The sequence below is a fragment of the Castanea sativa genome, chromosome 2 (genome assembly GCF_040712315.1).
Source record: "Castanea sativa cultivar Marrone di Chiusa Pesio chromosome 2, ASM4071231v1".
Taxonomy (NCBI): Eukaryota; Viridiplantae; Streptophyta; class Magnoliopsida; order Fagales; family Fagaceae; genus Castanea; species Castanea sativa.
This window is the reverse complement of record NC_134014.1, coordinates 41376118-41402394: the sequence shown is the minus strand read 5'-3', so window position 1 is coordinate 41402394 and position 26277 is coordinate 41376118. Positions and strand designations below refer to the sequence as shown.

The following is a 26277-nucleotide window of genomic DNA, read 5'->3' as shown; positions in this document are numbered from 1 at the left end:
TTCCATTAGCTCAACCAACAGAAACAGAGGCATCTCCCTTACAAAACATCCTCGATAGAGGGGGGGGGGGGGAGATTACCTTTAAAGAAACAGAAATCAAAATAGGAGTTCAAGGACAGTTTAGCTGCAGCATGAGCAACTGAATTACTTGATCTCCGGACCCAACTAAAATAGACTGAATCAAAAGCATTAACTAAACAACAGATATTACTAACAATGTTGCAAGAGAGCCAATCCGGGGTAGCATCAGAACTTGTCAAGGTATCAATACAATTTTTTGCATCCCCTTCAAAGATTACATTCTTCCACCCCTCTTTGATTTGCTAGTTTCACAGCCCAATAGAAGGCCTCAGTTTCAGCTTGCGCCAGAGGGCAAGCAAGATGAATTTTTCCCCACAGAGATAGCGCCTCTCCCAACTGATCCTGAGCAACTACAGCAAAGGCTGATCTGTGGTTGTTCAAGGCGGCATCCACATTGAGCTTGATCCAACCTTGTGGTGGTGGGTTCCATCTATAGGATATATGCTCCATAGGCGTACTCATAACAGGAGTGAAAGCCTTGACAATCTCGAGGAATTTTGAGTGAATATTTTGTTTAGCACTCAGGACATCCGCCTTGACATTATAGAACTGCTTTAGATTTCTAGACCTCCATATCTCATCAATGACTAGGGCCATGTTGAGGGACACGGTCCACTGGTCTTGAGCTAGAATCGAGGAAGCAGGTGGCTCCATGATAAACTTAGTGATGTTTGCTAGTGTGATGATGGAAGGTGGATCAACCCTTAAACCCCAGCATGCTGCTGCCCATAAGGCCTTGGCGAAAGGGCATTCAAAGAAGATATGGGTGCAGGTTTCCATCGGCTCATTGCACAAAGAGCAAGATGGATCTATATAAGGCAGCCTTAGTTGCAGGTTCTCTTTAGTGGGGATAGCATTAACACCGATTCTCCAAATAAGCATTTTGAGGCTTTTCGGGAATTTGGCTTTCCACAGCTTCAACCAAAAAGCTTGGGGTTGAGAATCTCTTTTTGGGCTTGTGAAGGCAACCTTATGGACCGATTTGACAGAAAATCTACCTTTTGAATCAGGAAACCATATCAGCCTATCTTGTTTTGGATTATAAGGGATTGGGATGGAGAGTATAGCAGTTGCATCAGCTGGGGTGAAAAGCACATTTACCCATTCTCTGATCCATGATCTGGTGGAAGAATCAATGAGATCGGAAGCCTTGATTACAATTTTTTTGTACTCATCCACTCTTGGTTGAGGTCTGAAGTCTACAATCCCATGCACCCATGGATCAGACCACACATCAATTGAACTTCCATCTCCCAGGAGGAAGCATGCCCCTTTCACTATTAATTTTTTGGCCTCACCAATAGCTCTCCAAGTAGGTGAACCTACCTTCAAAGGTTCTTTAGATATCCAACCAAGGAAGTCAATACCGTACCGGAGGCTGTACCGGTTTGGCCACCGGTACGATATATTTCGGATACCGGTCAATACCGGTGTACCGTTTCGGGTTTACCGCTATTTTATATATATATATACACACACACACACACACATACCAAAATCTCTAGAACTATGTTTATAAACATATAATATTTCACTTATATTATAGTAAATATAAAAGTTTATTATAAAACATTATCTCAATTCAGAACAAATTATTCATAGTTTTAGACTTTAGTATCAAATAAAAGAAAAAAAAACACAATATAAAAAATAGAAAGCTTAGTTGTTCATTGCATACTAAGAAAACAAATAATACTAAGAAGTTAATGTAAATAAGTTACCATTATGCCTTTACAAAAATTCAAAAAATTACAAAACTAAAAAAAAAAAAAAAAAGCTTTTTTCTGTACCGGCCGGTACGCCCGGTACCGGCCGGTATTGCCCGAAATTGGCCGGTATGGCCGGTACGCGGCCGGTACGGCCGGTATTTTTTCCGGTACAATATAGAAGTGTACCGGTACCGGTGCACTGACCGGTACGGTACGTACCGGCCGGTACGGCCGGTACCGGTACGGTATCGGCCACACTGTATCCAACCATTACCGACTTTGTATTTTGTTCTAAGCACCTCCATGCAAATACTTTGCTTACCTGAAACTACCATCCAAGCCAGTTTAGCTAGTAGCGCGGAATTCATCTCTTTCGCCTTTTTAAAACCAAGACCCCCCTGTTTTTTGGGTTGACACAACTTGTCCCAAGCAGTCCACGCAATGAATCTGCTGTTTCTTTCCTTGGGTTTCCACCAAAATCTCATCGAAAGGGCATCCATCCTATTGCAAATTTTTGCCGGTACATTAAATGCCAAAAAAGTGTAGTTGGGGATGGCTTGGGTGACCGAATTATTGAGCGTACATCTGCCAGCCCATGAGAGGTAGCGACTTCTCCAACCAGACAATTTAGACTCCATCTTCTCTTCAAGGAATTTGAAGTCTTTTGAGGGGGATTTGGATAGAAACAGAGGTGCACCTAGGTATATAGCGTCTTTCTTGAGTTTTTTCATATGGAAATGCTATTTAATAGATCTTCTGATACTAGCTGAGGTGTGTTTAGAGATAAAGAGACCTGATTTCAATCTGTTAATACACTGACCAGACCAGCTATATATCTATCAAGGCATCTGGAAAGAATACTAGCATCGTTCCTAGTAGCTCTTGAGAAGAGAACAACATCATCCATGTACATCACGTGGGTCAAAGCTGGGCTTCTAACACTAGCTTTTGCACCACTGATATTATCCAATAAAAGTTCTCTATCCAACATTCTAGAGAGGACTTCCTGGCCTAAGATGAATAGGTAAGGAGAAATGTGTAATGTTATAGTTACAAATTATTTTACAATATTTTTATAAATAATAAATTTTTATTAGTTATTATTTAAGTCTACTATTAATAATATTTTTTTTATTTACTAATAATTACACATCACATTAATAATTTATAAAATAATTTGTGCGGTGATAATATCCTATTAATCAGGCATATGTCACTATAATTGGTCGTACAAAATTATGTGGATTAGCATTGGTATTCCTAGTTGTTGGTGGTGTATGATTGACTGTCCCATGAATCAGAACCATCCAAACCGACCACCAAAACGAGCAATCCAAATTATATTCCATTTGGAATGGAATAGACACGTGGGGCGATATTTTATGTAACGTTTTTTCTACGTACTCACTCATAGTCAGGATTCCATTACAATAATCGAAGGTGAACCTGGGAATCAAAGTGCTAAAGCCTAAAAGCAGACAGAGGACACAGAATTTAACGGCATCAACGGGAAAATTTTTTTATAGAGTGGAATATGTGCTTTGCTTGCTTTGCCCTCGGTCACTACAAAAGAGAAAAAATCAATTTCAAAATAGACAAGAAGGACATGAACGTGTTCTTTTAGTATTACCACTCCATGGTCATCATCGTCTATTTCTTTTGTTTTTAAAAGATACAACCAATGTGGATCCCACCGCCACGATTCATTCCTAACCACACATTGGTCCACACATTGGTTATGGTTGAATATTATTTATTATTAAAAATTAAAAACTAAAAATATTATAATAAAATAATTTTTAAATGTGTAAATAGTGTTGTAAAACTTAAATTTAGAGTTATTTTTGCTAAAAAAGTACTTACAAGTCCTATAAACAGTGCATAAAACCCACTGAGAAAAATGTTTATTGCTGAGAAACGCAGAGGCATAATATTTCAATGCAATCCAAATAGATACATAGTAAACTTTGTTTAGTAATTCTAATAAACACATAAAATATCACAACTTTTACCACCACTATTTTATGCGATAGATGGTAATTAATTACATATAATTTTCACTTAAATTCACTTTATTTTTTAATTATTCACAATTTTTCATTTATAAAATTGTGAAAAAACCTGTGGTTCAAATTATGGAGTTAGAATTTTTGTAAAAATATTTAATTTAGATGAACTGGAAGTCATAAAAAAATAATACTCCCAATATAAAAAAAAATATAAAGAAAGAAAGAAAGAAATGCGGCTGTTGCTTTCGTCAGCTAATTGAGCATCCAGATCTTACAGACCAAAGAGGGAGAACCTTCCTCTCTCTCTCTCTCTCTCTCACAAACAGAATTAGAAAGAAAAGCATAGAAATGAATTGGGTGAGAAAGAAAAGAAGAAAATAAGAGAGACCCAGAAGAAAAGAAAAGAGAAAATCTTCACCATGAGAGCTCATCATAATTTGAGCTTCTTTTTTATTCTGATATCATTGTCTATATCTTTCACTCCAAAATGGGTTGCTGCTGCTGCTACTACTACTACTAACATTCTAAACTCTACCAGAAATGGAGTTGAAACTCACAGGAGAATTCTGCACCAACCATTGTTCCCAGAAGGTTCAGCACCACCACCTGGAACGGACTCAATTCCACCACCATCACCACCGCCACCGACGGTGCCATCAGACAGCTCAAATGTACCGAGCTCGGAGTACCCATTTTTCCACGAAGGAGGGCCAACCCCAGATCAGAGTCAAACACCGCCTTCACCATCCAATGGAACCATGCCAATCCCAGTGGCAACAACACAGCCAGCAAAGCAAACGAAAACAGTGGCAATCGCAATCTCAGTCGGAATTGTCACTCTGGGAATGCTCTCCGCACTCGCATTCTTTCTCTATCGCCACCGTGCAAAGCACCCACGCGAGTCTCAGGCTCAAAAGCTTGTTGGAGGAAGTTCCAGAGATAACAGCAGCAACTCTGTCCCACCCTCGAATTTTCTGTACATTGGAACCGTGGAGCCGAGCCAGCAAAGAGGTTCAATCACTGATGGGAGCAGAGGAGAAAACAATGGAGCCAACAGGTCGCCTTATCATAAGCTGAATTCGAATAAGAGATCTGATCTGTATCGGCCTAGTCCTGAGTTACAGCCACTTCCACCACTCACAAACCCTGTCTGCAATGTCAATTCCTCTTCATCCGATGAGGAAAGCCACGACACTGCTTTTCATTCGCCCAATTGTTCTTCTATCAGTTACGATGACAATAGCTACTACACTCCCAGTTCGCGTCTAAGTTGTCCACCTAACAACAACAGCAATAACAGCAACTACTACAACAACAATGGTTTTGCTAGAACCGACACTTATGGTGCCAATTCTGTTATTCCTCATTCCAAACGGACTTCTCCTAAATCTCGGCTTACGGCCCCGCTTCCATCGCCACCGCATGCGCCGCCTCCTCCCTCTTCGCCGCTACCTACTCGTGTGGTGGAGTTACAACAAGTGATTCCTAATCCTCCAGTAAGGCCAAAATTCTCTTCGCCACCGCCACCACCAAATATGGCGCGTCTTCAATCAATAAGCTCTGTGTCCAGACAAGTCTCTGAAGCGCCAATTCCGCCCACTCCTCCTCCTCCACCACCGCCGCCTCCGCCTCCTCCTCCTCCTCCACCGCAATCATTGCCGCCGCGGAAAGTAGGACTTCCAGAAACAAGTGTTTTTGTTACTCCAACTCCTCCTTCTTCTGCCCAAGTATCAAGGAAGTCATTGTCCTGGAATTCAAGCCCCAAACGCAATTTTGAGAATGAAATAACAACATCAGCACCACAAAGTAGTAGTAAAAGTTTGAGCTCTTCTGAGAGGCTTGATACAGATGAGAGGGAAGGAGCAAAACCCAAGTTGAAGCCTCTGCATTGGGACAAAGTACGGGCAACCTCGGACAGAGCCACGGTTTGGGACCAGCTCAAATCAAGCTCATTTCAGTAAGTAGTGAAATGTACACTTTTTGTGATTTATTCCATAATGCTTATTAGTTTAGTTTGATCATTGATATGATACAATGTTTGTTTGCTTCATTCCTACGCAGATTGAATGAGGACATGATGGAGACTCTTTTTGGCTGCAATTCCACGAATTCGGTTCCAAAAGAGGTTACTAGGAAATCAGTGCTCCCTCCTGTTGAACTGGAAAACAGGGTGTTAGACCCAAAGAAGTCACAGAACATAGCTATTCTATTAAGAGCGCTAAATGTAACAAGGGACGAGGTTTCTGAAGCTCTTTTGGATGGTAAGTGATGTTTCATTCTTTCCCATGTCTTATATATGATTATATATCCCATATTCTGCTTAGACCATATATAGAAAAAAAAATTCAAAATCCCATTTTCTCTGATTTGATCCAGACATAAAGGAATAGATAAGTTAGAATGGGCAACCATATCTTTTTTATTACTTACAAAATTCCAAAAGTTATGAAGTACTCTCTAGTCTATAGATATCAATTAGCACAATTTTTTTGAGGCAGGAGGGCACTCAATGTAGCTTAGTGTACCAACAAAAAGCAGAGGATAAAAGATGTCAAAAGCAGAAATGAGAGTTGAAGAGCTTAGAAGAAGTGTAATCATGCTTATAATTAAAATGGTAATGAAAGTGTTATAGCAAGATCATATCAATCACATCATTATGTTAGATTTCAAGTAATCATGTAAAATCCTCATCAAAATGACTACCTTGCTTCAGGAAGTGAAGATTTCCAAAAAAGACATTAATATTAGAGACCAAATGAATGTTCATTATTTCTCATGTTATATAAATCATTCTACTAGAAGATTAGCCACAAAAAAAAAATAATAATAATTCTACTAGATTTTGGTTAGTAAATACTAGGTCATTATGCCAAGCATGCTCCAACCTATTATGCCCTAGATCTTCTTTTTCTCAGTAGAGAAAGCATGACCGTGATTTTTTTTTTTATAGTTGCTTCCCTTTTTTTTTTTTTTTGTCAATTTATTAGATCCGTTGATTTATGCAATTCATTATATCTCATATGCTCCAATTGAAGAAACCAGGTTCAAAAACCTTCATGCCTTCATCATCTGGCACACTTTCACCACAGTTTCACCACAATCACTTGTCAAGAATGTAGAGAAGCTCAATTAAGTATAGTATCCCAAACAACACCTTAGTGACACTTTGAACAGGTAGTTGCATGTCTCCAAAAAGTAATTAAGTAACTTGGATATTTACCAACATCTGGGCGTTTCACTTAAAAAAGGGACAATGTTTCCATAATAACTGTAGTACAGATAATGCAGCTCAATAACTCAATAATGAATTTACAAGAAGCTTTCAATTTACAACTACCTAACTAACTAGACTTGCCTACTAACTGCCAAAAAAGGATAATTACCACAGTTACTGCTATTAAGATTACCACAGAAGCCACACCAGTCTATATATTCCTAGCATTCACATATTTAAGGTATATTGGAGAACAAAATGACCAAAAGATATGTGTAAACACTGCAAAATCAAAGCACACGACACACTTGCACAAGCATGTATATATTGAAAGACTAATACACTACCAAAAATCTTCCCTATATCTAGAACGTTATTTTCACTCAGGTGTTTTACCTTTTTCATGATCAGATCTTCTGTTGAGACTGAGTGTCTAGCTTATGCCAAATCAACAGAGCCCTCCCTATCTATTCTTTGCCCCCCAATTGTCCATGTTAAGCCTTATTTGTATTACATCAGATTACCTGAGCTAACAATCAGGACTCACAACACATAACCAATATGACATATGCTATTGGTGGTGCTGTATCAGTTTGTATCTTCTTCTTCTTCTGCTTCTTCATTCCCACACATTCCCCCCCCCCCCCCCCCCTCCCTCTTGATTCATATGCAAATGTATGGAAAAGCCACACAGAAGGTGCTTCCTAGAGCACAGTCCAATGAAACAAATCTGCTGATATATAGCCATTCCGCATAAATATTTCTTAAGAGGTTCTATATGTCAATCTCATTACATCACTAGTTTCTGTCTACAAAGTACTGAAGTAAGAAATATAAACATATTTGTTGAAATCTTTACCATGCTCATTGCCTTTGCATCCAACTTTCCATCTGGATCCTGTATTTTTAGTCTGAAGCATCATTTGCTTTATGTTTTTGTGCACAACAGGTAACCCAGAAGGCTTGGGTGCTGAGCTTTTGGAAACTCTGGTAAAGATGGCTCCAACTAAAGAGGAAGAGATAAAACTTCGAGACTACCGTGGTGACATCTCAAAACTAGGGTCTGCAGAGCGATTTCTTAAGGCAGTACTTGATATCCCATTCGCGTTTAAAAGAGTTGAAGCCATGCTATACAGAGCTAACTTCGATACAGAAGTCAAATACCTGAGAAAGGCTTTTCAAACCCTTGAGGTACTTTGGCTAAAAGTTAACAATTTACAAGGTTTAATGACATTATTTTAATCTGTTGATTTCATGAATTTTGACTTGTAGAAACTCAAACCTTAGATTTATTATTTGTCAGGAAGCTAGTGATGAATTAAAGAACAGTCGATTATTCCTTAAACTCCTTGAAGCTGTTCTCAGGACAGGAAACAGAATGAATGTTGGAACTAACCGTGGTGATGCTAAAGCTTTTAAACTTGAAACACTCTTAAAACTTGTAGATATTAAGGGAACTGATGGGAAGACCACATTGCTACACTTTGTGGTCCAAGAGATTATTAGATCTGAAGGCACAGGTACTGATTCTACAAATGAGAATGTTCAAGAAAAAGTGCATCAAAAGATGGAGGACAGTTTCCAGAAGCAAGGATTGCAGGTTGTGGCTGGGTTAAGCAGAGACCTCGGCAATGTCAAAAAAGCAGCAGGAATGGACTCAGATGTCTTAAGCAGCTATGTGTCAAAGCTTGAAATGGGACTTGACAAAGTCAGATTGGTTTTGCAATATGAGAAGCCAGATATGCAGGGGAAATTCTTCAACTCAATGAAACTATTTCTGAAAGAGGCTGAAGAGGAAATTGTTAGAATCAAGGCCGATGAAAAAAAGGCTTTATACCTTGTGAAAGAGGTCACAGAATATTTCCATGGGGATACAGCAAAGGAGGAAGCCCATCCTTTCAGAATCTTCATGATTGTAAGAGATTTTCTAGGCATACTAGATCAAGTGTGCAAGGAAGTGGGGAGGATGCAGGATAGAACAGTGGTGGGTGCTGCCAGATCGTTTCGGATATCTGCAACTGCTTCATTACCGGTTCTCAATAGGTATAGTGCGAGACATGATTCAAGCTCAGATGAGGGAAGTTTGTCTCCTTGAAGTTATGTGAATATCAAGTAATGAACCTCTTAGAAGTCCAATCAAATTTTAGCAGATACTTCCACGGTTATAGACTCATTATGAGCATTCAGAGGAGTAGGATAATGGAGATGTGAAAGTACTTCAGAAGGAATCCATGGATAGAGGTACCATTCAATTAACAAGGTGAGGCTTGTGGGAGAAGAACAAGGTTTTGTGTATGAGATCACAAATGCATAAAAGTCAAATGTTGGGCATTGAAGATTTACTATGATAGAAGAGCAAGCTGTGAGAAGGATTCATCTATCTGGAAGAAAAGGGCATCAAAAGACAGACATGATATTCCTTTCACTGAAGTGCACAGTCGAATGAAGCAATTTCTGAATGAAAAAAAGAAAAAAAGTAGATGTCTTTTTTTCCTCAATCCAACACATATGCCATAGTTAAGATGGGTTTATCTTCTTTTAGATCAGATTCCCACACATTTTCAAGAAATCAGAATGTTTTGATGTTACTTACGATGCTTTTATCTGAATTTATTTGATCAATTATTAATAATAATAAGTAGCAGTTTTTTCAGCATTCTTTTTAATGATTTCTCTGGAATTTGGACAAGAATCTGCTTGAATTGTTTGCTATTTGAGTGGGAATATAAAGCCAACTCAAGTGCGGTCCTTGTTTAGCAAGGAACCAAAAAGAAATCTATAAAATTAAAAACCGTATAAATTTAACTAGGCTTATCAATGAAGGGATTGAAGCTTTTTCTATGTTGAAGGATAGAAGACAAAGGTGGGTGGCTGGTTCAGCTTCAGCTTCAGCTAAATCAACCCAAGTTAATCAGCTCAATACTTAGCCACTCTCAACATGGTTCCAAAACTTCAACTCTATTCTAATGTCATCAGAATTATATGAAAATTTCTGACGGGTGCCTTAAAATGTTTTATACATTTTATAGACTACCATTTTTAACAGAATGTGCTCAAGCTATCAAACAGTTAATGATGAAAAATGAAAAAGAATAATAAGTGTAAAGCATGATAAGGAAGAATAGAGAGATGGGGAGGAGAAGAAAAAAAAACACTACATAAACGCACCAAAAGATGCAAGCTCCATTTCTGATAGCTGCAATGCAATCTTTATTATAAAGTGGCGAGTTTTGTTCAACTTCAAGACTTTAAGCTAAGGCAATGGTTAGAGAAACGACATCGTCTTATCACACTCTTAAATGGGGCCATGCCAAAAATAAAATCTCCTTCATCTAAGACGACATATTTTAAATGTAAACGATGAGCTTTGGCAGTCAAGGCCTAGTCAACCCTGGACTCTATATGACAACAATTATTTCGTCGTTTAACTGTTCTATTTATTTTGTATAGGGACTATACTTAAATAATGTCAATGCTATATAGACGACACCAAAATTTTGTTTACACATTCCCTGCACAAACAAGCAAGTGCTCTTATTCATGTCACGAGTGATAGCGATTGCTCAGTCTTTAACTGGTCGTGTATTGCAGTAACAGCCATAGTATTAGACTATTAGGTGTATGAATAGGATATCAAGGTACATTGTGTAGCAGAAGGTCCATTGACTGCATCTGTGGGCATCTCAATAAGGAATATCCCCATTTGACGGACCCAAATTTATGTGATTTATAAATGACAGGGGCCTCAGTTTTAATTTTCTTTGAAATGGACAACCACTTCTTTGTGAAACGTTTGCCATATTCCTCAAATCAAATGTCAAATCAGCTCCGGCTAAAGCTACAGCTGAGAGGTTATTAAACTCCTTACAAAAAATCTTGTGTGTTGCAGTTTATTAAATTACAAAAAAAAAATTACCGATTCTCTTAAAAGCGTAAGCTAATAAGAGATGGTGAATTTTAATCATTTAATCCAACACAATTAAATAGTTGGAGCTCTTAGCCATATTAACTTGGAGGTTTTGGTTTTATACTTAAGTTCTCTCTCTTATGGTTTTTATGCTGCAGATAATGGAAGTGTTTGAACTTCGAACACTAAATTTAGCAACTGTGCACTCTCTTGTTTGATTTGAGACTTATTAGAACCCGATCAGTTCCACGGCTATTAGAGATCATACCAGACAGCTAGAGAAAATGGTATTAATCTGGCTTAATGTTGATTATAAATGCGCTACTATAAGGTGAATTTTAAACCCAACTAACTATTACTTAAACGTTGAGCTAGTCGAATTATCCATTTCATTGGCAATAGACGGAACTTTTTGGTCCATTCCAGGGAGTGACAAATGTCTGGAAGGAAGTGATTCTCTTATTTTTAATTCCACACTGAGATACAAAAGAACACCTTGAAGCAATATTTTCTCTATAAATAGGCAATTACAACTAATTTACAATTGAAACTGGTTCTAGGAGAAGCAAAGTTTGATGCCATGTAGAGCTAGCTAGCAATGGCTGACGAAAAAGGTGTCATGTAGAGCTAGCAATGGCCGATGAAAAAAATGGTGCTCCAGCGATGGTCTTTGTTCTCAATATTTTTTTCACAAGTATTCTCCACTTAATCTCATCCTTCTTGCTCTGTCTCCTAATTTTCTCCCTAAAGGTCCTGAAAAAATGTAATTTGCTGAGTGAGTTGAAAGTTTAGGCTGCATATGATATAAGCTTAGGTAGAGTAGGCATGCAATCCTTGAACAAAATAGGAATTATAAATCATGATGAAAACAAGGCCCTGTATACAGCTGGCCTCATTAATTTTCTACATTTGATGAATCTAATAATGATGTCTATGCCTGCGTTGGGGCAAGACACTCAAAACCCCTAGATCATGAATGGATGAAATGACACTCAAAACCCCTAGATCATGAATTGATGAAATGACACTCAAATTAAAAATAAAAAGAAGGAAGAGCAGAAAGCATTGTAGGTGTACCTGCACAAAGGAACCTTACAGATATCAGAATTGTCACAAAGCCGGGAGTGTAACTCCAATAGCTGCCACATTCTCTTGCAATGAATACAACCGCCAGGAACCCTCAATTTGCAAGCAGCAAAATGACGTACAAGCAATTCCAGTCCCTTACAGGCTGCATAATCACAGGGTGACTGGTTTGCTTTGAAGTCCTTATCATGTGGCCCAATTGTCCGACAACCATCTCTGCATATGTGGACAAGAGCCTCCATTGCCTCATATAATTGCAAATAAATCTTTCCTTCATTTATCTTTCTGACCCGATCCTTTTGCCTCTGAAAATGAATTTAAAACACGACTTGAACTTAAAATATAAATAAAGAGGGAGTTTTCGTTGGTTGCCGTAATGAAATATCAAGGAAAGGGATAGAAGAAAAGAAAAAAAAATAAAATTAGAGCACTTACATTATCTTCATCAATTTTTGACTGCAGAAGTACCCTCTCTAATATTGGGTGGGATTGCTTCATTGCTTGCCATCCCTCAGTAGCAGAGACAGCTTTAATGTTCCTCAGAATCATACGGTGACAAATGAAGCTAAGCCTAGGGGCATCACACAATAATGCAAGTTGAAAGATGTCAATTACATTCTCTATGGTAAGCAAACCCTGCTCTAGTTGTTGCACGCATACTTGCTTCAACTCAGGAACCACATATGCATGTGACAGCACCAACAAAGGCAAGACGAATTCCTCCATATCTTCTTTCTCATAACTACATATGAAACACCATCAACTATCAGCACAATGTAGTACTTACGTTAACATAAAGTAACAACAAAATTGAAGCTGCGTTAGAATGATTCTCTTCTTAAAGGTTTTACCATACACCAGGAATAGGTGAAAAGAAATTGATCAAAAGATGTAATTTCCAATAAAATTTCTCTCGATATTTTTTTACCAATTGATTAAAAATTCAGTAAAGCAATTTCAAAACTGGTCTTCAATCTTAGATTATGGTGTGCAGAGCTGTAATCCATAGAAACTATATTAATCTTGGTCATTCTCTATGGCATCTACACATAAACGTTCCATGGTCCAATTCTGAGGTCTCGACAGAGTGCCAATATTATTCTTCCAACAAACCCAACAAATACTAAGAACTGAATACTAACTAGTGATAAATAATTACCAGGAGGAGTACAAGAATCGAATAAAAGCTCTAACTGCATCATGTGGAACACCAGGGATTGAAATTGATCTCTGCCAACCACGCCTTTTTGATTTCTTTAACATGCCTTTTATCACAGGAGAAGCCATGCCCTGTTAATAAACATCCAGTTAATGGACAATTATGTTTATTCATCAAAGATACCATGCCAACATGCAAAACCATCACATTTTTACTTTGTATCTTGATATTAAACAAATCGTTATAAAATAAAAAATACAAAAAGCAACACATGCTTTCTACAGAAGAGTACACATTCCTGCCTATATTCATAAGCTTCTCTATAGCTGTCACATTTGTAAAATTGAAAATAATTACAATACAAGTAACCAGTAATCAGCCTTCATATACAAATGACTTTCTGATATAGCATCAATGTGCAAATAACTAGCTAGCTTTATCTATTTTTTTTAAAGGCTAGGGAACAATTAAATATTATGTTTTGATATCTGTCAGTTGTAAATTTAATGAGTAATAAGCATATGTGCCTCTATTTTATGTAATGTTATCATTTCAAGGTTGTGTTTTTAATATTAGGAGTTGGTTAAATAGATATAGGTTGGATAAATTGTTAGGTTTGGACTTTGGATGAGTTACTATTTGAATTTGAATGTTCTGTTTATCCTGTAAAACCATATATTCAGTGAAATTTCACTTTAAAGGTTGGTTTGCCTTAAGGAAAACCAATTGTTTCTCTTTTATGCTGTGATTTTGTCCATTTGTGAGGTGCAACACATAACATAGTAGTTCAATACTACAAAATATATTTTCTCTATTGATCTCGGCATATCTAATCAGAAATCAATTTGCTATCTTATTATTCCTCAAGCAGAATCATCGTTGATCATACAGAACAGACTTTTAGAGTCAAGACTTAATTGATTACCAACAAAGAGTTGAGAGTTAATTGATATGGCATATATGTACTTACAAGAATATTAGAATGCGCATAGATGGTGCCACCATTGTCGGTATTAATAGAAACATCAGCCCTATAACCTTCATCAAAGAGGCGATCCCACAACTCTTTTGTAGATGTAGAGACACAGCAGTATCCCCTTTGCTGTGATCCATTCATCAGGTACCCCTTCTGATTATAACTGCTTGTTGCTGTACCAGGCAATGGAGGTGCCATTGGAGCAACTCTCTCATCAGCTAGAGGAGAAACCTCAATGATGTTGTCCATCGTTCCCATCAGTTTCTAAGCTCTGGTTCTGCAGATGTAACTCAATGATCAAAATCAGTTTGATTTAAAATGCTTTAAGCACTGATAATATTTGTACTCTGGCAGATATTAATCTAAGAAAATAAAACTAAATTGTATCTAGGCTGGGGTAGAATTTGCAGGGTACACATCAAATTTATGCATTCAATTGCAAGCCTAAGAGAAAAATCCGGATTATTTAGATTTTGTCCAAAAGTTTCTACTTAAGATTCACAATCAAAGGCGATATTTCAAGAGGATGAGGGTCCCTAGGAACCCAAAGATCCGGTTTGGCAAAACCCGCCAAACTCCAAATTTATAATTTACCTTTTAGGAGCCAGAACATAATTAAAGAGGGAAGATTTATATAAAGATGTGGAGTAGAATTGTCATATTTAAAGGGCCAACGGCACTAAAGGAATACTACCTATAGATCAAAATTATTCGCTAGAAGTTTGAAGACCAAGAAACTAAGCCTCGCAATAACTTGAACTAGATTTGTACTGTCATATAATTAGATCACGGCTAAATGAAATGCAGGTCATGTTCCTAGTATATAGACTTTACATAGATCCCAGAAATATATATACAGCTCTAATAGTAACAGTACTCAATTTGGTGAAAGGCCTTGATGATACCCTCAGAAAGTGAAATTTTTTGTAAAAACTGATACAGCCAAAAAATTAATGACGCAGGCTCACAACTTGATTAAAAGTGGGTGCCAACTGCCAAGGTAAAGATCCTATAATAGTCATTTTCATATTTCACAGCTTTTTTAGTCTTTTACCATCGTCATAGAGCAAGTTGGTGATCCATTTGCAATATAAAAGTTCGACAATAAAACCAAGTTGGAAAATTAAAAATTAAAACTTTTTCACGCTTTTCAACTTTTTATAAAGTTTTTTCTCATTCGACTTGAAAAACTATTTGGCAACATGCAACACCCAATTCATTCCAGCTCAGAAATCAAAATCATATCTATATAAAAAATTGAATAATTTCATCCCTCTCACTCAACTTTTAAAAAGATCAAAACCCAAAAAAAAAAGAAAAAAAGAAAGAGGAATCATAGAGTAAAAACAAAAGATTCATTGAAGAAAGAGAGATCACCTTAATATTTGTATGTATTAGTCCGCATATGAAAAAAAATGATGAAAATTGAAAGCAGCGTGAGAATCACTGCCTTCCAATCAATAATGTCGTCCTCTATACCCAAAAAAACAGCTTTGCATGCAAGCTTTATACTTTCCCTTAGAATTAGAATCAACAACACCACCTTATCTATTACAGCATAAGAGGATGATGAAACCAAATATAGATAATATGTTTTGGTCTTCAAAGAGAAACAGAGAGGAATCTCCGAAGGATAAGCAACTGTTTTTTAAAGACAGTCGGTGAAGAAGTTTTGGTTTCAGAAATCTCTGTCTCTCTTCTGGACCGAACCTTCCCACGAGAATTCAGCAAATCTAAATAACTATATAAATATATAAATAAAAAACTAGGAACTAACTCATTGTCTATCTGTCAGTCTTTATTTTATTTTTTTTATTTTTTTGCGCCAAAAGATCGGAAGGGACAGCCAGAAGAACGGGCCTTATTCTTTTTATTATTTTTAATAGTAAAAGCCAAAGGTTAAATAAAAAAAAGAGAGATGTTTGAAACATAGCTAACGTGCCTTCTGTTTTTGCTAAATATTGCTGATGCATCTCCACGTTGGAAGCTGATTGGTTTTCATCCTTTATGACTCACGCGCTTTCCTTATTTATTATTATTTTTTTTCAAGATATTTTTTTATGCACCTAATCTAAACGATTTTGTCCAGTAACACTCTATAAACACACATATATGGTTTAACAACTATTAAGAATTCAAAAAAAAAAAAAAAAAAAAAACAACTATTAAGATAATGTTGTTACTTGGAGGTGTAAAAAGTGATCATTGATGAATTCATATAAGAATCTATAAAAGCTTGCAGATGTGAACAGAATACAGAAAAGTATTGTTACTACCTTATTAGTAAATTCGGATAAGAATTTGTAGTTATTGTGAAAAATGTATTGCCATAATAATCACATTACTATTTTTTTTTTAATAAAAGATTAAAAACATTACCATTTTTTGAGATATTATACTAAGAATAGAGAAAATATAAGAGTATTTGAAAAAAAGAAAAAGAAAAAAAAGGCAACTTTACGGATATGACTCGTTGCTGGTGCATGTCCACGTTGGAAACTTGGAAGCCTCTCCGTCTTGATCCTATATATATGTAACGCGTCAATTAAAAAAAAAAATTTCAAAACTTAGATAATGATAAAACTGAGTTTAAATGATGTGTCACCACATTGCAACCAAATATATAAGTCAATGACTCATTGTTAAGAAAAATAACACGACTTCCTCAAATTTTTATTGATGTTTATATTTTTGTGGGAAGAAGCATATATACTAATAATACTCAAATAAATTAAGTTATAATTGTCTCAAAATATATCAATTTATGAGAGACATACACACACATATATATATAGAAAAAAGATATAATATATTATAAATTTTCTACAAGTGTTTTTGTGTGGGTAAAATGTAATCATTTCTCTGGAACTTTGGTTCTTTTTTATTATGTCAAACACAAAATTTCATAAAGGGTTTACAACTGTTAAGATAATGTTATTATATGAGAGGTGTAATAGTAATGTTACCGGTAAATTCGTATAAGAATCAATAAAAGTTAGTAGTTATTTATGAAATGTGAAAAGTTATGTCATAAGTGAATTTGGATAAGAATCTCTAGTTGTTGTGATAAATTCGAATACGAATTAGTAGTTGTTGTGGAAAAATGTATTTTCATAATCACATTATCATTTGCCTTTTTTTTTTTATTTGCTTTTTTATTTTTTTATTTTTTTAGAGAGGCTTTTACAATTTATGGTTTCAACTATGAGAAACTTTACTAATTGAGCTAACTAGAACCAACTATTTTTTTAAAAAATATAATTATAAGAGATTAGAAACATTACCATTTGCTGAGATATACTCTTTGAGATACACTAATAATTATTAAGAAAAAGTATGTTAGGCATATGACTCATTGCTGGTGCATTTCTGTAAGTGCACGATAGCACCTGGTCCCAAGAACAGTTATGGGCTCAGGCCCAATAAGCCTTAAACAATATGAATTTGTAGAGTGTGGGCTTGAAACCCAGGTTAGAAGCGTGTAAGGATTAAATGACAAACTAAAGATTGCAAATACTTGGATACAACAAGGAATATAGTAAATCAGCTTCCTCGGACATAAGCCGAGAGTTGTTCTTATATTATCTCTCTCTTTGTTTCTTTTCTTTTTAGGTTACAAAAAGTCACTCCTCCCTTTGTGTTCCAGGTTGCCCCTTAAATACTCATCTCTTTGATACTTTGTACACGTGTTGTCTCATCTCCCCCTTAACCTAGATATTTCTTTTCTCAGTGCCTTTGAATAGTAACCAGAAGTTTCCCTTCCACTGTTCAGGTGTCACTTACCCATTAATGCGGCCAGGGTAGTAGGTGCAGGGTCTTTAATGCGGATGTGGCAGCCTTTATCCTTGACATTTCTCCAACACCGGTGCTTCTGGGGCATTCTAGGGTTCACCCCTTTTAACCATTGGCCTTAACCGTGTCATCTCCTAATCTTTACTATGAAATCCCGAGTTCTTCGGTGTTCATCCGAGGGTAAGTTCACCCTCGGCTGGATCCTCGGATCCTCGACGTATGGGCCGACCCACAGTACTAACAAATTCTAAACCCAGGAGCAGATCGGCCTTCCTTAACACGGCCCAAAAGGCCCACATTCCCATCAGGATCTTTTTACCCCCCACAATTTCCATTTTGGAAAGTTGGAAGCCTCTCCGGCTTGATCCTTTAGATTCAGTCATATGTAGTCACTTAAAAATTTTATTTCAAAATTTAGATAATGATAAACTGAGTTTAAATGACGTGTCACCACATCGCAACTAAATATATAAGATTATAGTTTCTCAAAAAAAAAAAAAAAGGATTATAAGTTAATGCAAAGAAAAATAACACTTGACTCCCTCAATTTTTATTTTATATTTATATATTTTTTTTTATATAAGCACATATATCAATAATATTTAAATTAATTAAGTTATAAGTCACACTTTAAAGTAAAAAAAACTTGACTTAAATTTACAATTTTAGTTGTTTTGGGTAGTGTATAAATGCACACAATATGTACAACAAACATTCTCTCTCTCTCTCTCTCTCTCTCTCTCTCTCTCTTTATATACACACACACACACACATATATATATATATAAAGAAAGAGATAATATATTATAAATTTAATAAGTGTTTGTGCATGTAAAATGTAATAATTTCTCTCAAATTTTGGTTCTTTTCTTTTTAAGTCATTTATTAATTATTTTGATAAAGCCAGTACGGTTTAGGATTAATTCAATAACAATTTGGGTCCAATATGCTATTAGCAAATTGTTGAACCCATATGCTATTACATATGGGCTCAAAATAATTAAGCACATAACATGTGATTTGGGAAGAAATATATACTTATATAAAAAAAAATTCTTTAAATTATTCTAAATATAAAATATAATTATGTAAAACTTTTTAAGCTTACATCACATATTTATTTGGTTTATAAGTTAAGTGAACTCCAATGATAATATTCTAAGAGCAATGGACAAAAGTGGTGCGATCAAAACCATCCCAAGTCACATTAACAATTGCTAAAATGCATGGGTGTGCTTAGAAAATAATTAATTTTTAAGGGATATAGGTACATTTTACTCTCTTTTTTTAAAAAAACTTATATTTATTTAAATATTATCCAAACGATAATTCTAAAAATAAGAATATATATTGTGAAAATTTTGGCAAAGCAATATATCATAGTGTAATAAGATTAGTTTTAAGATAAATTTAATTTTGACATTTATGATATTTATTCTTTTTAAATTTAGAATAATTGGATTCAAATCATTATGGTTACACACAAATACACCACATCCCCCAAAGAAATTTTTTTGACTCCACTACATGTCACTATATTCACCTTTAGATTTGTTCACTACCAAAATTTTTATCATAAACTCTCTATTTTAAAGTCAATGAAAGTTTTTATTTTTTATTTTTTATTTTTATTTTTGTGGTCTACTAATGAGATGCATGGATTTCACAAGTTTTTGTTATATCAGCGCGTGCTTGTGTTTTTTTGAAAAATTTTAATTTGAAAGGCATGGTTTCATTTGGAGTCTATGTTGTTCTTTAATATTATTTGTAGACCAAGAGACAGCTGATTTTGGCTGGCAATGGATTTGGACCGTTTAGTAGCCACTTGCAGTCGTATTAGTATACAAAACCAACTCTTAAGCCACGACAGGATCACAGTACCGATTTACCAATGACAATGAGCCTTCCACAATTATGGCCCGCCCTTTTGTACAACTAAAGCATTTAGCATTTAGAAAAGGAATCAATGCCATATTATTTATGCTTACAGTATCATATTCATGAAGTAGGGTCATTTTAAAATATCAGGAATGTTGGTTGAGAACGTGCACAAATTGGTGGTCAGTGGATGAATGCTTTCGTTGAATATTTCATATGTTGACGTAGGGATGACCAATAATGGCTGTTGGCGTAAAAAAAAAAATGAAGAGTGGAATGTAGGTTGAATGGAATATTGTAGATCTACCATCAATCATCACATAATAACAACTGTACAGATTAAAACAAAAAAGTAAAAAAGCTACGAGGAGTTGTGGTTACAAAACAGAGATATGAGTTTTAAAAATACTCTTTTAAGCTGCTAAAATGCCTAACCAAAGGGACCTAAAAAAAACACTAGCATAGCACACTCAAGTGTAAAAAGATCAACTGTGCACAAGTCATGTAGAGAATTAACATAAAGGGTGACTCATAGAGTCATAGTTAATGAAATTACAACTGGGTATTCAGCTTAACAATTTTCTGTAAATAATAAAATGTTATTGATGAATCTTCCAATAAAAATGGAAAAAAAGAATCAACTGTTTTATCCAAACATATTGCAGTAAGTTACTACCAATCTGAATATGAAGACTGGTAGCACCTGAATGGTGAACCCAATAAAAATAATTATAAAAAAAAATCAAAATCGGGGAAAACGTGGCAGATGTCATGACAGCATTCTTGATCAGTTGCTGAGGTTGCAACACCTCTCCCTTTGTCTACTACCATTCGCTACCACGAGCAGCAAAATGTCCAGATTTTGCCAGCTGCAGCAGAAAAATAAAGCGACCAGGTTTTATAAAATGAGGTGGTGAAAATGCAGCAATACATTAAACAACCATTAAAGGGGGTAAAATAGGGAATTAAGGGAGGGGGCAGGGGGCAGGGGGCTTGAATTGGTATTTCAACAATTCTACTACTTTAATGTTCCCCCACTGTAATTACTGAAAATCATATTCTACAATCTATATTATAACCACAACCCACCCTCAAAAAGGTTGAGCTGAGAGCCTAACCAGAGAAAGGGAACTGCAAATGTCACGAGAAATTCTGAGAATCCAACTTGGTACTATTCGGCATTTACTGTTGGGTTTTATAGTCTTAGACACATATGTTAGCACTTTTGGGTAAACCGTAATTAAACTTATAGTTCTACTCTAACCAAGCAATCACCTTCTTTGGTCCCTTTGTCTACACTACTCATTATCAAATGGTAAAAATGTATTTCATAACTTCATGTTAAACTATGATTTAAAGCTATAGGTTTGTGGCCTCAGCAACTTAGACAAGGCCCATCATGTGAAACTCGATTGGTGTAACAGTGACATCTAAGAGATGACATGAGATTCAAGCCCAAAAGTCCCATCTCTTTAACTCAGTTCTGCCTGTTAGAGACAAGATGAGCATCATCCAAGTACCATCAACTAAAATAATATTTATTCAAAATAGAAGAGGCTTTACACGGATTGGATGTTATACCTGTGACGAGTTTCGTTCCCTGTTTAGTGCTCGAGTCATTTCCTTGTGCCAACTAGCAAATTGAGATTTCTGCAATTTCTGCAAGAGTCAAATAGGAAAAATGAGGTACTTATAAGAAATTCCTTGTGGAGTTCACAAGGCTGGAATGGCAAAACAAAGACACATTCATTGGCAAAAAAAAAAAAAAAAACAACAGGGATTGATTACAGCAAAAGGATTGACAAAAAAAAATCATGGATTTCCAAACACCCAATACAGACCCAGAAACCTATATAAAAACAGCTCTTATATTAAAATAATATGGTTACATTGACTGATATGCCCTTCTTTTGGCTGAGGAAAGCTCCATGGTCATTGGTCTCACCTAGGGCGGAGCTGAATAACATCATGTTTAAGCTCAGCTCATCAAGTACAAGCGTCAACAAATTGGTAAGGGTGCTAGACTAGCAGCCAACAACTGACAGTTTATTTGTATAACTAGGCTTGCCAACCCACAAGCTAATGTTGTGGAGTTTAGGCTGGGCTAATTTATAAAACGAGGCCTCCTATATGTTTAATTTCATCTTGTTTTCTGAAAGATCAAGCTGATCAGAGCAGAGCCAGCTCATTTGCAGACCTACTTGCACCATAATCCAGTGCTTTTACATAAGTAGCCCATAATATAAATTGAATAGTAATAAGAGAGAGAGAGCCAAAGACCCCTTTCATACATAATTTCAAATTTAGTGAAGAGAGCCAATAGACTCCTTTCATGCTTTATATCAAATAAAGCATAGTTTAAATTTGAACATGTGGGAGCCAGTCAGGCCAGAAAACTTAAGCCAAACCCCAAGTTGAAATTCTGCAGGTCAATTATTTCCCTCAGTATAATTACAAGCCTAAATTGTATTCAATTGTATCAACTCAGTATTGTTGACATGATGGGGCTTGGGGTTGCATTAGTAAATCATCATTGTTAAATCGGTTGTGAGAAGGGCTTTCTGTGTCTGAACTCTGAAGGGATTTATTTCCACATCTCAAAGCGCTGCTATGAATCCCCAAGAGTCACCTAGTTTTTGCAGAATGCACAGAAACAACTACATCTACTCCCAATTGTGAGAAAGTAGGAAAGGACAAAGACCAACAATACAATGTCATAAAGAGAGAAAACCAACCTTTTCACCGCTGGACATATGCTTTTTCATTAATGTGACCTTAAATAGAGAGCGAAGCAATTCATTTTCCTGATTTGGCAGGGGTAAGTTAGTTGCTGACTATAACTCATCAAAAGGAGATCTGAGAGGCATTTGTAAATAATAAGGATCTGAAACAAAAGAACCAACCTGCATGTACTTGGAAAATCTCTCACCCAGAAAATGCTTCAAAAAGTTCAACTGTTGAATAAATTTGGAAAAACATTTAAAATTGTATATTTTGGACACAGAATAATAAAACTGGATAACTTCAGGAGAAAGTACCTGTATCAACTCAGACCACGTATCTGTGTTAAGCAAATCTCCACCTATCTTCATTGATGTTTCAGGACAAGAACCATCCTGGTAATCACAAAACTTAAAAAGTGTCATACTAGTTCAAGGTTATAAATTAGCAAAATAATTAAAAAAGAAAACGTTTGCAAATGAAAAAAATACTTTTAGAAATTTCAGAAGATCCCGAAACAAATTCCGCTGGCTGCCAAGATCTTCCTTATTGGAACCTCTGCCTCCAGCTTCTCTGGAAAGGTCTTCAACTTGATACAGAATTTTCCACTCCAATTGTTGAATAGCATCAGCATAATCCTTCTTAATTTTGGGGCATCCAATCTCAAATAGTATAGCTAATGCTTCACCAGCTGCAATGCGAACAGATCGATCATCCTTCTCTAGTAATGTTGAAAAGTGAGAAACTGCCCTGTAACAATGATTATGGAAAGATTTATTTCTTTTATCATGAAAACACTAAACACATGAAAATTATGAGCCATGAAGGAAGAAAATGTCACTCACTCTTGCCAGTTTTTGGAATTAAGGCACCAGCCTTTAGCATTTGAGAGAATAAATGACCAGGAAGATATGGCAGTTGTTATCACAGCTGGTGATAGTTTACTCTACAAATCAAAACAATGATGAATTAAATTTCACATATAGCACCACCAGCATAAACACTAGGTTCAAATTACAAGCACAGTGTATGTGATGTGTGTTCTCATCCTGAAGATCAAGGGTACTAAATACCTTAGAACCTGTTTTTTGACAAATAAACTCCCAAATAATTTGCATCACACCTTCTGATTCCTCTCCATCATTATCACCAATAAAGGTTATGACAGCCAAGCACTCGATTATCTATTAAGATAGATTCCAAGGTCCAAGTAAAAGGAAAAAAATCCAAATTTAGTTTTGGCATATAAAAGAACTATGCAAATGAAGACTAACAGTATTTCTCAATTCAATCATACATGTGAAATCTTTGATATCTCAGACCCAGATTTAAGAGCTTCCGAAAGAGGGCGAAGTGACTCTTCTAACAGTTCATGTGCTTTATCCTCACAATTAGTGGTCATAGCCAGCAACCCTAGATCCAGCACAAGAATTAAACTTATTTCGAATTGTGAGCACCAAAAAAAAAAAACAATGACTGCATTAAGAGCTTCAGGATTTACCTATAGCACGGGCTGCTAAACATATTTCTTTGGCAGATCCTCGCTTGATGGAATGCAGGTATTGATGAAGCAATGTAACAAAGCTACGAGAGAAGGCAAACCGACACATTCAAAAAGAAAGTTCAAGATATCCTACAATTGTTCAGAGTAATGTGCTTACTTCTTTACCACAAATGTGTGTGCCTAAAAACATCAATAAAAATTCACTAGTTCATAAATGAAAAAATACAAATGGGCTTACTTCTTTTCCACAAACTGATGCTGCAAGTTTTTGGTAAAAGCTTCAATGATTAATGACAATGCTTTCTCCCTTGTGGATCCCCTTCATACCACCCAAATAAAAGTTACATTTAGTTTCGGGTCATAAACTACATCAGCAAAAACTGATGGACCTCAATACTTGTAAAAGAATATAAGGCAACAACAAGAAGGAGCTGAGCTATAAGATTATATCGTTGCATGTAACATAAGATTGTACAATTGATCAATGAGTAACAGACAGGTACCTTTTCTCATATAGTGCTTCTAGCCATGAATCAAGAGAGCTGTCCTGCTGCACAGCTTCTGTCCCTGATGCCTGTGTCAGCTTTGACATGTCAGCAGATGAAGAACTCACACAATCATCATCATTGGTGCCCAAAGATTCGGCACTCTTTCGCTGACTACTACCTGCATATTCATAAAAAATTAACATCGAATATACATATAAAATCACCTATACTCAACTAAATTCGCAATTCAATTACCAATCAAACAACATTAAAAGGCAAGGGAACCTGCCATCCAACTAGTATGATACATGCGCTTGAAGAAACAACGAAAAAGAAACTCGTCACACCAATCATCCATTACCATCACCATCATTACTTAATTGTGATTATTACAGCAACATAATTAATAGCTCATTTAAATCCATTCAGATCAAATACAATTTAGCTAAGTCTCCAATTAAAGTCGCATAACACATAGTTTCTACGATAGCAGCATTAAAGACAAGCCCAAGTAGCTTAAACCAATATAAAACTCAGCAATTTTCTTTTATAAAGCAAATATTACAAATATTAATTTTATTTTAAAAAAAAAAAATCAAACTTCCCTTTTTAAAGAATTTTGTTTCCAATTTTTGGTGCATTAATCATTGAAGTTAAAATTTTGATTGGTAAAATCAAACACGTATCACATGGGTCTTCAAGACTTGAACCCACAATCTCAATCTCACTCTCTACCTAACACTTGCAAGGGGAGGAAGTCCCAATTGAGCTAGAGCTCTTTTCTTCTTCTTTTTTATTTTTATGACATAGAAAAACTTCACTCAGATTAGTTCAAAACCCGTCAAAACCAGTTACCGCGTAATCCAGTGGCTTTTCATAACAATTTAAACACAAAGAAACTCAGGTAATTCAAAAAACCTAGGTTTTTTTTTTTAAAAAAAATCAAATATTTAAAAAAAAAAAAAAAACAAAATTCAACTAACAACCACACGAAAAACAACAGCCTAAACAAGACCATATGGAAAGAAATTTGAGCGAAATTGTAGAAACAAAACAAAAAGAGAGAGAGAGAGAGAGAGAGAACTTACGCTTCCCCATTATACTGAATTCGCTTGCGTCTGCGTCTACCAAAAGAAGTAACAAGCTCGGCGAAAAATATAGCGGACTGAGAAAATCGAACGCAAATTCGATCGTGTTATGGTGAACGGAAGCGAGATCAGAACCGATTGTGAGAATTTTGTGGGCGTGAATGTGATTTCCATTAAATATTATGCGGAGACAGAGAGAGAGAGAGCCCTTTTCCGTTTTAGACTAGGAATAGTGAAGTAAAAGTGTGTAGTTTCGGAACTGGAAGAGAGTCTGAGGCGGCAACCATAATTGAGAACACAAATAAATTAAATAAATAGTAGGTTACGTTTTTACTTTTATACCCTTTGCATTGCGCGCGGGAGTGATGGATTAGCTTAGCGTTATGCTTCTGTGGGCCTTAAAGAATATCTTGTGGGTTGAATTGAAGCATGCTACTATGGGCCCTTATTTATGGGCCCAGTGTGGTTTTACTGACCGACACTCTAATATAGGCCCAAGTCAGAGGTGTCTTGCGAATAGCCAACCATAAAAAAAAAAAGTAAATAATAGAAGTTAAAAGGCGTAAGCTCAAGTGCTAATTATGCATAAGTTAAAGGAGATTTTACAACTGGGTCCAGGAGCCAGATTGGAGCTTAAAACCCATCTAGGAGACACAGCAGACACG

At 35.9% G+C, this 26277-nt stretch overlaps 4 protein-coding genes across 4 annotated transcripts; 1 reads left to right on the top strand and 3 right to left on the bottom strand.

Annotated features, from left to right (window-relative positions):
- Positions 1–288: 288 nt before the first annotated feature.
- Positions 289–2781, bottom strand: LOC142625349 (uncharacterized). The gene is made up of 2 exons (XM_075799027.1): positions 2611–2781; positions 289–1407 (listed from the first exon to the last, which is right to left on the bottom strand). Exons 1-2 carry the CDS (start codon positions 2779–2781, stop codon positions 289–291), a joined length of 1290 nt encoding a protein of 429 aa, XP_075655142.1.
- A 1263-nt stretch (positions 2782–4044) lies between these two features.
- On the top strand, positions 4045–9671 carry LOC142624741 (formin-like protein 6). Its single transcript, XM_075798475.1, has 4 exons — positions 4045–5756; positions 5861–6060; positions 7963–8204; positions 8317–9671. The coding sequence occupies exons 1-4, from the start codon at positions 4219–4221 to the stop codon at positions 9106–9108; spliced, it is 2772 nt and encodes a 923-aa protein (XP_075654590.1). The 5' UTR covers positions 4045–4218; the 3' UTR covers positions 9109–9671.
- A 1692-nt stretch (positions 9672–11363) lies between these two features.
- Positions 11364–16072, bottom strand: LOC142625710 (BTB/POZ and TAZ domain-containing protein 4). Its single transcript, XM_075799404.1, has 6 exons — positions 15519–16072; positions 14136–14418; positions 13166–13296; positions 12442–12748; positions 11998–12311; positions 11364–11673 (listed from the first exon to the last, which is right to left on the bottom strand). Exons 2-6 carry the CDS (start codon positions 14397–14399, stop codon positions 11538–11540), a joined length of 1152 nt encoding a protein of 383 aa, XP_075655519.1. The 5' UTR covers positions 14400–14418; positions 15519–16072; the 3' UTR covers positions 11364–11537.
- A 4229-nt stretch (positions 16073–20301) lies between these two features.
- On the bottom strand, positions 20302–25884 carry LOC142623961 (uncharacterized). Its single transcript, XM_075797453.1, has 13 exons — positions 25613–25884; positions 24540–24702; positions 24275–24355; positions 24034–24116; positions 23830–23945; positions 23606–23716; positions 23378–23478; positions 23024–23282; positions 22850–22927; positions 22715–22765; positions 22547–22615; positions 21393–21470; positions 20302–20680 (listed from the first exon to the last, which is right to left on the bottom strand). The coding sequence occupies exons 1-13, from the start codon at positions 25620–25622 to the stop codon at positions 20636–20638; spliced, it is 1245 nt and encodes a 414-aa protein (XP_075653568.1). The 5' UTR covers positions 25623–25884; the 3' UTR covers positions 20302–20635.
- Between the last annotated feature and the right edge of the window lie 393 nt (positions 25885–26277).